Genomic DNA, 12,782 nt, shown 5'->3' on the forward strand with positions numbered 1-12,782 from the left:
TATTTCTGATTTTAGTTTGTGCACTTTGTGCTTCTTGACAGATTTTGAACTGTTGTGATCGTATTTTGGCTCACCATACTGATAGCCTAAGGTGCTGCGAAAAAGTATCCACCCTATTCCTGAGTTAACACACAGACATGTTTCAGATCATCAAATTTTAATATTAAAGAAAGACAACCTGAAAAAAAGTGGTTTTTAAATGACTTATTAAGGGAAAAAAAGATATCCTCTACACCTAATAACTGGTTGTGACACCCTTAACAGCAAGAACTGCAATCAAGTGTTTGTGATAACTGGCAATAAATCTTTCACATCATTGTGAAGGCAATTTGGGCCACTTTTCTTTGCAGAATTGTTTTAATTCAGCGACATTGGAGGGTTTTCGAGCATCTCAATTAGACTTTGACTAGGCCACTCCAAAACCTTCATTTTGGGTTTTTTGTGGGCCATTAAGAGGTGGACTTGCTGGTGTGTTTCGTATCACTGTTCTGCTGCATAACCTGAGCACTCAAGAGTAGTCAAGAGCAGAATTCATGGTTACAGCAAGTCATCCAGGTTCTGTAGCAGCAAAGCAGCCCCAGACCGTCACACTACCAGCACCATGTTTCACTGGTGGCATAATGTTCTTTTTATTAAATGCTGCGCTAGTTTTATGTCAGATGCAATGAGACTCAAACCTTCCAAAAAGTTCGGTTTTTCTCCTGAGCACTCTTTTGCCAAACACTACTTCATGTGTTTGGCAAATGTGAGACGAGCCTTTGTGTTCTCTTCAGCCAAAAGCGATTTTCACCTTCAAAATCTCGTTCTTATTGTTGGATCATGAACTCTGACTTTAACTGAGATCTTTAGATGTTGTTCTAGATTCTTTTGTTAGCAGTGCATGACTCGTTGATGCACTGTTGGAGTAATTTTAGCAGGTCGACCAATCCTGGGAAGGTTCACCACTGTTCCATGTTTTCTCCATTTGTGGATAATGGCTCTCAGATGGCTCTCAGCCTTAGAAATAGCTTTGTAACCCTTCTTGATTTTCTTTACAATAGATTGTAGCATAATGTGTTGCTTTTTGAGATATTTGAACCTGCTTCACTTTGTCAGACAGATTCTATTTAAGTGATTTCTTAAATCAACAGGCCTATGGCTGGTGAAATTAAACTCAGTTTTTCGAAAAATGTGGTTAATCAAAGTTAATTCACGATTCAACAAAGGTGAAGAATTGCTTTTTCACACAGGGCCAATTAGCTTTTTTCCCCTCTTAATGAATGAAACAATGAAACTGTGTTTACTCAGGTTGTCTTTGTTTATTTGTTTGATGATCTGAATCATGGAAGTTTAAAAAATATCCAAAAAACCAGAAAGAAATCAGAAAGAGAGCAAAACTTTTTCATACAATGTAGGCTGCATATATCAGTGTGTGACTCTTTGCATGCACTGTGATCAATCTCCAGCGGTTAATTTACAACCTGTAGGAAAATCTAGCAGGATTTTGCCAGAGCAAATGGACCGACATTTACTTCAGATTGTTGCATGTTGTGTCGACTCTGTAACTCTCAGCCATGCCACTATTTCGTATCTCTGATGGCTTTGTGAAAACATCAGCTAATTCCAGACAGGCATATTTTGGAAGGGCACTGAACTGTTGCATAGGGGATCAGCGCAACAAGAAAAAGGTTTAGTAAACATGTGCCAAACACCATGTCTTTATCTTTCAACACCACAGTGCTGTTAAGACAAGCTATTGTTTCAACAACTCTCAGATTCTTCCAGCTTTCTGCCTACGTACCTACAACGCTTTAACTACTGATCTCTAAATCCTCTCATCAGATGAACTACAGTCTACTGCTGCACAGCGGGGTTTCCCCCACAGCTCTCTTGTCTTATATACTCTCCTCTGAGGAGCAGCTTCTCTACAGAGATGAACAACATGGAAGGCAAGAGCCAGACTGCTGTAAGGGCATGCTGGCGAGCAGCCAGGCTTGGTCAGCTCGGAGTCAAACAACTCCCTTTAGCAACCAGCGGGGGTCAAAGCTGCCTCACACTCCTCCTTCAGCCCAATTATTTTGAGCAGCAAAAAACTACTTCAGTGCCAACAATGCTACAAAAAAGAAATTTAAACGTATCTAAATTTTAAAAAACTGATTCACACGAGGCATTATAATGCAATAACTTCACAAAAATGAAAAGCCCTGTTGAGGTATGGATACACTATCTAGATAACTGCTTTGTAGAGTTACCACTTTATGAAAATACATAATCAGAGCTAAAAATATATATAGTTTTATTTACAGTTTTGAATAGCTCTCTGCACATGAAGATCAGAGCACAGGATCTATTACTTCCTGCTGATGCTGTTGTGGGAGTTTTTCCCCTTGTTGTCACTGCCACTCTAACATCAGCAATGTCGTTTTCATTTACTGTTATCAGACTGTGGGCGTTTTCGCAAAGCTCTTGGAGCCTGTAAGCATAGCAAAGGGCTACACAAATAAGAAGGCATAATATAGGCAGGAAAGGCTTATCCAACAACAAAACATACATTCTATTCATTTTTCTTTCTAAACCGACTAACAGAAAACGTGTTTTATCATTTGAGTTTTGATGTGTCTTATTAATCTTATTAATCATGCTGAATTACTAATTTTTTTATGTGTTATTATAAAAATATGATTTATGTCGACAGTAAAATACTTAATTGGATTTAGTTACGCTGAAATAGGCTCAGGCTGCTGAGGGACTTCCCATTTCTCCTCCACTCATGTTGTTCCCTTGTTTTCACTCACCTCCTACAGTTTATGTTTTGTCCTTGTCTCTCCTTTCTTCACTTTTCTTTCGCCTCACTGCTCAGCTGGTCACAGCAGATGGCCTGAACCTGCTTCTGCTGGAGATCTCTTCTTCTTAAAAAGGAGTTCTTCGTTCCCACTGTTGCCAAGTGCTTGCTCATAGTCAGATTGTTGGGCTTTTCTCATTACTATTGTAGCTACATATTTGTATCAATTCTTTTATTTATATAAAAAGTAAATTAAAAATAGTAAAAAGACATGGTTAGTTTTTGTTATTACACAGTGCTCTTACCCACATTTACCTCTCTGTTTGTGTTCCAGTGGCAGGTGGTTCACACATTGGCCTTAACACTTTGCACATGAGTATTTATTTGAATTTAACTGAAGTGTTTACATTTCTTGAGTCTTCCATGGCAATAAAATGTTTTTACAACAGACTGTACTGTAAACTGTTACAGGAAGGATACTGAAAGCATCACAATCACATGGCACATCAATACCATGGTGCTAATAGCCAGCTACAATAAGAAGCAGTATTTAGGTTTGTCTTTAGTCAGATCTTTGTTGCGGTCATAACACTTTCCAGGTCACTTCAATGATCAACTAGAGCGCTAAGATCATCAAGTCAATTACTCTTGGCCTCAGCTGAGGACCAGAGGCAATCGTGCTTTTGTCTCAGGTGCGCCTAACCTCTGGAACAGCCTTCCTGCTACTATTCATGCCTCGGACTCTATCCAAACTTTCAAATCACGGTTGAAAACGTACCTATTTAATCTGGCATTCCTGACTAGCCAGTGCTCTCATCTCGTCTATTTTAATCCTATTATTGGATCTTTGTTTAGCCTCCTAGTTGATATTTTATATGTATGAATTGACCCTATCTCCGAATTGAGGTCTGATACCTACTTTATTTAGCCCACACTTCTGGTCTAATTAGTGCTTCCCATCTGCTACTGTTGGTGCTAGTGCTAGGGCAGCACGGTGGCACGGTGGTTAGCACTGTTGCCGCACAGCAAGAAGGTCCTGAGTTCAATTCCACCATCAGGCCGGGGTCTTTCTGTGTGGAGTTTGCGTGGGTTCCCTCCGGGTACTCCGGCTTCCTCCCACCATCCAAAGACATGCAGCTTGTGGGGATAGGTTAATTGGATAATCCAAATTGCCACTAGGTGTGAATGTGCGAGTGAATGTGAGTGTGAATGGTTGTCTGTCCCTATGTGTTAGCCCTGCGACAGACTGGCGACCTGTCCAGGGTGTACCCTGCCTTTCGCCCTATGACAGCTGGGATAGGCTCCAGCGCCCCCCGCGACCCTGAAAAGGATAAGCGGAAGCGAATGGATGGATGGATGGATGGATGTATTATTGTGAAGCACTTTGATGTACCTTTGCTTTTAAATGTGCTATATAAATAAAGTTGTATTGTGTTGTATAGTACACAGCAAATTTAAAAGTGTTAAACGTTTTGGTGTTAATAGACTTTGTGGAAAAGTAGAGTCAATTTTACTCTAAGTAGAGCCACATTTTTTTCATGAAACTCTGAGGTGCAAAATAATATTATTTAAAATCGTGTTAAAAACGAGCGATTCTATATCATATCTGGAGGTGTTACAATGGAAATATTAACTCCTGACCTCTTAACTCTGAACTCCTACAGGGGCTACAACACTAGCAGAGTAAGTTCACAGACGCAACCCCCAGTATCACAGGTTCCAACTGAAGCTAAAGCAAGAAGAACGTGTTACCCTCCATATTTCTGAGTTGTTTGTCATGCTTGTTAAGTTGTTTTTTTCTGAGATTGTTTTAATCATTATTATCAGCTTTTGCTTCTGTGGCTTTTTTTGAGCTGAAGTAAAGCTGTGTGAAAGGCATTAGCCATGTTGCTCAGTGATAGCATAATAATCTGTTTTAGCTCGCTGAAATTTATTGTATGCAGGCAAATACTATAGTGTTGAAAAAAAATGTTTGTATATGAATATCCAGTCAAACTCAAACTCAAAGCTAAAACAATGTTTAAATCATGAAATGTTGGCATAATGTTTATTTCAGCATTAACTGTTGTCTGTGTTCTTCAATTGTTTCAGAGAGCACCATTTTAACAAATGTGTTCTGGGTATAATGTTGCCTTTAAATATGGGCAATGAAATCTGGAATCTAGAATTATCTTTTAGGAAAATACTTTACACAAGTTATGGCTCAAAATGATTCTTTTTTACTGTGCTGCAGTTGTTTACCAGATTATTTGTGCAATTAACTACTGCACAACAAATTTTTATTGAATCTCCACACAGTATATGCTTGCAAAGGTGGAAAATGGGGGAGTGCAGAAGTATGTTAAAGTTCCACAAAGTGATTAATGGAGGACATGCATATCGTATTGAAGAAAAGAGTAATGAGCATGCTGTTATTTGCATTGACCAATCTCACCTACGTCAGACCCTTTGATAAATTCAATTCGATTTCATTTATATAGAGCCAAATCAGAACAACAGTCATCTCAAGGCGCTTTATATTGTAAGGTAGACACTACAATAATACACAATTCAGAACAGTCAAATTTACACCTTTTAGAATTAATTAGAAGATAACTCGTATGTAGTTAAGATAAAATACTCTATGAGAGTTAATATATAAACTCTAGTTAGTGTTAATAAGTGTTAAATTATTAACTCCAGACAAATTTGGTATTTAACACTAAATCAGAGCTAATATACCAACTCTCCAAAAAGAGTTAAATTAACACTCTCTGGTGTGGACCCATATAGACACGACAGTAGTGTTTAAATCAAATCTGACAGTGTTAATTTTATGGAACTCCAAAGTGTTCAAAATTAAATAAATAAATAGGTCAAGATGAAATAAATAACTATGTGAATAAATAAGACACAGATATGTAATGTGAGAATGATATTGTGAAATCATGGAACACATTTTGAAAACAATGCTCATTATTGTGAAATATATTGCATTCTGCTATATAAATTTACTTATTATTGTGAAATATTATTTCATGGTCATTATTTTTCACAATAACAGAGATTATTCCTGAGGCATTTTATTTATTTCCAGCCGTTTTTAGTCCAAAATGACCTTTTTTCAAAGTCAGTCTTTATTTCAAAATCCCGTTTTTCCCGATGGCCTATTTATTTCATAATGCGACTTTTCAGCAGAATGACTTTGTCTGTCAATCAATGTAAGTGGGCTGGACCTTTGCACCTATTGGCTTATCGTTTACCATCGACTAGTTTTCCTGGATACCGGCTCCGCAGACGGCTGCTACAGCTAGCAACAGCGTGCTAGGTCAAAAGTCACGGAGGATGGCGGACTGGTGTGAACTTCAGCCAGTTCTGCTCATTTAAGCAAATCAGAGAGGGATCATTTACCTGTAGATACTGTTTTGAGTCGTTTAGATGATGTTTCTGAAATGTCTGGATGATAATTGCTCTTCAAAATCTTAGCATCGATGACAGCATTGTCGAAGGTTTAAGAGCAATTCAGCACCGTGTTCGTTTGGAATACGCCGAGGAAGAACAGTCTTCAAATGTTGGCCGTCCACGTCTAGAAATCCCGGTGCAGCACTCAGGACTTTAGTGCTGTCCGGGATAACCATCGGGGTAATTGCCGATACGTTTTCTGTGTCTCCGAGCACAATTAGGAGGGAAATGACGGAGGAAGGTCTAAGGTAAGTTTATGCTGTAATTGAGCACCTGTGTGATTCTGTACACAGCATTGTTTAGATGTTGACCTTAATTATGACGTTTGACAATGAATTATCGCTTACTTTTTTTTGTTACTGTCTAAAGTGGGGCAGCTACGGCTAAAGCTATCGGCGCCATCTCGGCGTTGAGACACGTTTAGCAGTGTTAGCTGTTAGTGTGTTAACTCGGAGACTGGGGTCAGTGGAGCCTGTAGGAACCTTTTACACAGAGAGTAGACCCACCAGCTTTCCACAGTCTACTTACTTATCACATCTTGTTAGACAACAGGGTCATTAGTGCTTTAAATAGTACATAGTTGAATGTTTCATTGCTGTTTGCAGTTGATTGTTCTCTGATAATGCATAACAAGGTTGATGTTAAATAGCGAGTTTATTGAAATGGTTTTGTCTATTTCAGCAGCATTATAGATATCATACTTTCTCTGGTGTCTTCGGCAAAGCTAAAACAAGAATACATTTACATCCTTGGTTCTTTCAGCATTAATTGGAAAACTTTGAGATTTGCTGTGTGTCTCCCAAGCCATTCTCTTTTATCCCACCTGTCAGGTATAGATGGCAATACTTTAAACAAAGTTAAATTTGTTATACCTGAAGAGAACCAATCCTGACCTAGAATGGGTGAATGAATAATTAGTTGGTAGCCAATGCCTAAGCAACTCACATAGGCCCTGGCAGACTCAATAAGTCCATCTAGGAACAGCTGCAGGAAACACCTCTTCAGTTTAGATTTAAAACATGTGCATGCTCTTTCAGGTTGATGAGGATTATGGTGTGGACTGGACAGGACAACATAATCGCCGCCCATCAAATGAGATCACCATTCCTGAGATTCAGCTCCCAGATGCACTGAATGAACAAGACCCTGCTGTGCTACCAATACTTCAGAATCACTTGTAGAAAGACATTATTACATTTAATCAGTTTCTATGTCAGGAGGATTTTTTTTTTTTTTTTTTTTTTTTTTTTTTTTTTACAGCTTTGTAGCTAATACTGACTCAAAACAGCATAACCAATTTCATTTTCAACAAAACAGTGAGTGGCTATAAAACAGGATTTGTTTTATACAGCTGTCACTTTAATTATATTCATTTCTTGGTTGGATATACAGTATATGTCAACTCTGAGCAGATTTAATACAATGAACACAGTACAGTAGTGTAACATCTTAATTCAAATAATTTTTTCTAGAAATTTTTTTTGTATCAGTAGCGAGTATAAACAAAACATATTGTGTAATTTATAATGTACAGTGAACAACTGATTTTGATATCTGAACTCTTCATCAGTTTATATTAAAAAAGCCATAAATGCACACCTGTAGTGTGTATTTTTCACTGTCAAGTGTATTAAAAAGAACTAGAACTCACTAGATTGTCCGTTTCTTTGAACACTGAGTACAGTAATGTGATGCAAGAAATAAGAAATGGTCTAATTTTACCATGTGGTTATGGAATCAATCGTAAACCAGACCAAAACCTGAGTCAGTAGAGTTGAGACACACCTGAATGTCCATTAGAAATGACTCATAGGTACAGTAGTGTGCAGGAAGACGTAGTACTTCAAAACCGGTGGAAGACTTTGGAAGATTGCTGTTGACCACTTCCACAGTCATTTCTCGGCAAGACTTCCCATCCTGTCCAAAACTTGATGAGGGCTTTTTGTTGTGCACAAGATGCTGCAACAGAAGATTGTTTTAAACTATAATGACATCCTATATTCATTATTTTGAATCTTTTATAGAGAAATACCATAAAAGATGACCACTTACATACAGGGCACCAGACATTTTTGCCCCACTCAAATTGCTGTTGTAGCTTTTATAGATATTTTTATGTTAACAAAGCTAAAAGTAGTCTACATACAATTCTAGTGCAACTGATAATGCCACCACTTATGTATTGCATGGAGCAAATAACAAAACAAAATTATACTATAGTGTAGAACTGGGCGATAGAACGATAACGATATGTATTGCGAAATAACTTTTTCTCAATAGAAAAATTAAACTATTGTGATAGACCTCACCGCTCTTGTCCTTTTATAAAAAAAATATATATATCGTGATATGAAAAAATCTCATATCGCCCAGCTCTACTATAGTGTACTTTGTTAATGACCCAAGATCACTGGACTGTATGTAATTTACCAAAGTATAATCAGAGAAAACCAATGGCAAAATACCTATCGCAGCAGACTTACCATTTTCAATGAAGGACCGAAGGTAACCTGCCACTCTGCATTTATCCTCGAGAGCATTCCTCTTCTTCCTCATCTTCATCTTCTGTGGCAGGCCACAGTCATTTTATAGCTTTACTTATCTTGTAGTCTTAAGAGCATCAGCAACATTAGGTGTATTTTTATTAAATGTAACCCAGCTGTTCAACTAACCCAAGCATACAAAACAGTATATTGGTGTTTTGTGTCAACAATTAATGTTCATCCTTCATAAATTAACCAAATACCTTTACTATTCAGATGTTAAAAGATGTGACCTGACCTTACCTCACAACAGGGAGCAGTCTCTGATTCCCTTGGTAAGAGAAGCGGCCATACCATGGTTTCCTTAAGCCCTTTCCTCAGCTGCTTGACTTGACGACTTGTTTGTGTTATGACCTACAACGGTGAGACCAAACCAAAACTGAAGTTGGAGTCTGTAAAGTGACACACACTTTAAATGTTAAATATTTAAAGAACATCCACTGTACTAGTAAAAGCATTTTCAAATTATACCCACTTACAAAATCACTACGTTGAACTAAAATTGCTTTCTTTTCTTTCACATAGATTACTTGTCTTCCATATTAGCACAGAAGATAAGCCACTTTAAAACAGTCATGAATAACTATTACCTACAACAATGTAAATAGTAATACAGACATTAACCCAGAAGACAATTATTTTCTCTTACCTAATTTATAGAATTCTTTGCTATGATAAAAAACAGTATTAAAAAAAATCTGTGACTAAACTGTTTAAAAAGCTCATATTTGGCAGACAGACAGACTAACCAAGCAATAATAACATATCGTTACTTACCCTGAACAGCGTTTCGTGGAGTGGAGCTAGCTGTGATAGCGTTAGCATTTGCTAACGTTAACCCTGTGCGGTTGTGATGAGAACTTGGACCAGGGACCACTTCATCTCCAGTACACTGCTGCAATACGCAGACTGAGGTGAAGACGTTCAATCTAAGCGGTTAGCAAGTTCTCTGAGTAACTCAGAAACGGACTTGTTTCCTGCAGCCATGCCCTTCACAAGAATTGATACACCTGTAACGTTATTCGCGCCCAGTGTTTTGCATTTGTCGGTGCCTTAAGTTTATTTTGAGCTGCATACTGCCGCCAGCTGCATAGGAGACGCATTGCACCATTAAACCTAAATCGACAATTCATGTGCTATTACTTATGTCTGAGTAAAGGAGCAACCAATCACACAACTGGCTCCGCCCTGTCTTTCTTGATTGACAGACAAAGTCATTCTGCTGAAAAGTCGCATTATGAAATAAATAGGCCATCGGGAAAAACGGGATTTTGAAATAAAGACTGACTTTGAAAAAAGGTCATTTTGGAATAAAAACGGCTGGAAATAAATAAAATGCCTCAGGAATAATCTCTGTTATTGTGAAAAATAATGACCATGAAATAATATTTCACAATAATAAGTCAATTTATATAGCAGAATGTAATATATTTCACAATAATGAGCATTGTTTTCAAAATGTGTTCCATGATTTCACAATATCATTCTCACATTACATATCTGTGTCTTATTTATTCACATAGTTATTTATTTCATCTTGACCTATTTATTTATTTAATTTTGAACACTTTGGAGTTCCATATAATTTGGCCATGCTGGATTTGTTGTGTAGGTAGGTTGTGTCAAAGCGATTCGCTGTCGGAGTGTGAAGTAGATTTACCACAGGCACAACGCGCTACATCGTAGGTGTCATCTAGTATGGTAATGTGTGTGTATCTGTGTATTTTTTCATCAGTGAGTCTGTATGCCCATGTGCAAAAGTACGTGTGTGTGTGTGTGTGTGTGCGTGTGTGTGTGTGTGTGTGTATACCATGTTCATCAGGATTCCTTGTCAGAGAAAGGGCATGGAGGGTCCCAGAGGTGTCAAAGTGGACAGCAGGAAGCAGACAGAGGTGACACAGGGAGAGGGCTCTGGTGACATTTGCACAGTGGGAACTGACCGCCACAGCATAATGACGATTTACTAATGAGAAAAACAAGGAAGAAAGCGGGCAGAGAGATGGCCTTACATCTGTATGTTCGCACACAGAGAAACGAACACATGTGTAACAAAACACCCTTTTTGGTCCATAAAAACAGTGTCTTTGCTTGTTTGACTCAGATGTGACTAATAAAATGTTTCTTGAGTACCAGGAGTGCATGCTGACACACCTGTGCTTACACACGCATACACCCAGCAAAATCCAAAAAGCCTCGGGTCAAACAGAGCTGTAATGTAGCATATTCGGAGTATCGATGCACACATGACCAGAGGCTACTGTGAAGCAGTGGAGCACAGCCTCAGTTTAAACTAACCATTGGCAGTCTCTCTGCATCTCAATAACAGACGTCCCAGGGCTGTCGATGACTCACACTAGCTGGTCAGGAATTAATGAAAAATGTGTGTTCTTCTGTACTGCAAATTTAAGTCTTTTATTAAATGACATCTGTCTTCTTTAATTATGTTTTTGTCTCATCCTTGCTGCATATTTTATTTTTATTTTTATTTTTTTAGCAGGCAACTGGCTGGCTAGCACTGCTTTGTTTTCTAAGTTCACCATATCTACAAATATCTGTATCAACATATCAAGCTAACTCTTTTTGGCCGTTACAGGATGAATCGAAAAATCTGATCTGATAATGGCGCTCAATGCAAAAAGTTATATGACAAGCCAGCTATTAGATTTCATCCTGGGGGTGGCATTAAATGCGTGTACAAAATTTCATGGCAAATCCAACTGCTGTCAGGACTATAAAACTACCAAAATGCTTCTAAAGGTTTCCAAGCCCTACCCGATACCAGATGTCAAAACAGCAATTATATAAAGCCTTTTTCTGTCTTGAATTGGGTACAGACTGGAATCACTGCCATTGTTATACCAAACTGCCATAGAGAAGAGCAGAACTGGCATGTATTTAAATGGAATCGAAATATGGCAAATCGTTGCTTGGCAGTCATTCGAAAGATGGTTACTTTGTTGGGAAATGGATAAACAAGCAGCAAATGAGCAAAGGTGGTGTGGATGTTGAGGGAACCAGGGAATGCAAAGATAAAGAGACTGTTTGAGTGGGTTTCAAGTGCTGTGAGAGACAAACAGACAGACAGTGGCATACAAAGGAGCCACTGGCTACAGGCTTTACAGGACTCAGACCAGAGAGATGAGCTGGGTATTGATCTGCAGAGTTTGAGTTTCTTTGTGAAACAGGATCTGAGGACACAAGCGAGAGCCTTATTTAAAAGTCTCCCTATTCACATCCATATCTATTGATCCATGCACACTTTCATCCAGCTTTAAGTAACTCTCTGGTTGCTGTTTTCCCTTTTCTCTGCATCTCCTCTTCTCATTCTTTTCCCCCCCTCATTCTGTTTGGCTGTCCAGGCTCCAAAAGTATCCCGTATTTTCTCTTGCGCGCTCATATTTCTTTCTTTTTTCCATCTCCCTTGCCCCCCCTTTAGGACTTAGGTGAACTTTTAAGAGCATACTGCATTTCCCGATCATGTTTCCATTCAATTTATCTCTGAGTGATTGAAACCGGCTCTTTTATGGGTGTTTATTTTTCTAATGTGTTTCCCATAAAAGTCTCCTTATCCTCAGGATCCCTTATCTCTGACAGCAATAAATTGAGCAGATCAACTCAGTGTGGCACAATCACATTTAGCAATGACAAGCAGTTTTCAACACCCAAACACATGCATGCATGCGTGCTCACACACACGCACGCACGCATACACCCATCAGTGATAACAACTTTGGTTTTGTGGTAGTTTTGATTGGCCACAGATGCTGTTGTCAGACAGCAGGAGTAAAATATGGCTGCCGTTATTGTATGCTGTCATAACTTGGCTTGTAAATCTCTCCCTGAGTGGAAGCAGAAAGGAGGGAGGAGTGAATTGATTCTCTTGTTGTACTTCATCTTTAGCCCCTCTGCTCTTGGTGCGGAGCCAAAGGCCTTGGAAGCCATCTTCATTAAGTGTGCGTCTACAGAAGGAGACAGTGTTAGTGGCCCCGCCGTCTGATGTCATTTTAATTACTCTGCACTCATATCTAACATGCCAT

At 38.6% G+C, this 12,782-nt stretch overlaps 1 protein-coding gene across 2 annotated transcripts; it reads right to left on the minus strand.

Annotated features, from left to right (window-relative positions):
• Window positions 1-7,605: 7,605 nt before the first annotated feature.
• On the minus strand, window positions 7,606-9,928 carry LOC147308603 (uncharacterized). Of its 2 annotated transcripts, XM_086273283.1 has the most exons (4): window positions 9,523-9,928; window positions 8,989-9,099; window positions 8,686-8,767; window positions 7,606-8,161 (listed from the first exon to the last, which is right to left on the minus strand). In XM_086273283.1, the coding sequence occupies exons 1-4, from the start codon at window positions 9,568-9,570 to the stop codon at window positions 8,046-8,048; spliced, it is 357 nt and encodes a 118-aa protein (XP_086129409.1). In that variant the 5' UTR covers window positions 9,571-9,928; the 3' UTR covers window positions 7,606-8,045. The 2 variants fall into 2 exon arrangements, 1 of the variants encoding a protein (XP_086129409.1); XR_015126229.1 differs by lacking the exon at window positions 9,523-9,928 and having other exon boundaries at window positions 8,095-8,161; window positions 8,686-8,812; window positions 8,989-9,509.
• Between the last annotated feature and the right edge of the window lie 2,854 nt (window positions 9,929-12,782).

This window comes from Aulonocara sp. 'chitande type north' Nkhata Bay, linkage group LG18, assembly GCF_057382095.1.
Source record: "Aulonocara sp. 'chitande type north' Nkhata Bay isolate Kocher_YH1m ecotype deep benthic linkage group LG18, A_spYH_male_GT1.1, whole genome shotgun sequence".
Taxonomy (NCBI): domain Eukaryota; kingdom Metazoa; phylum Chordata; class Actinopteri; order Cichliformes; family Cichlidae; genus Aulonocara; species Aulonocara sp. 'chitande type north' Nkhata Bay.

Excerpts from the sequence above, each read along its gene's own strand:
- LOC147308603 (XM_086273283.1), bottom strand. The coding sequence starts at position 9,570 with ATGCTAACGCTATCACAGCTAGCTCCACTCCACGAAACGCTGTTCAGG. Across the intron at positions 8,768-8,988 it reads AGACTGCTCCCTGTTGTGAG|AAGATGAAGATGAGGAAGAA; the intron begins GTAAGGTCAGGT and ends GGCCTGCCACAG. Across the intron at positions 8,162-8,685 it reads TCGGTCCTTCATTGAAAATG|CATCTTGTGCACAACAAAAA; the intron begins GTAAGTCTGCTG and ends CTTCTGTTGCAG.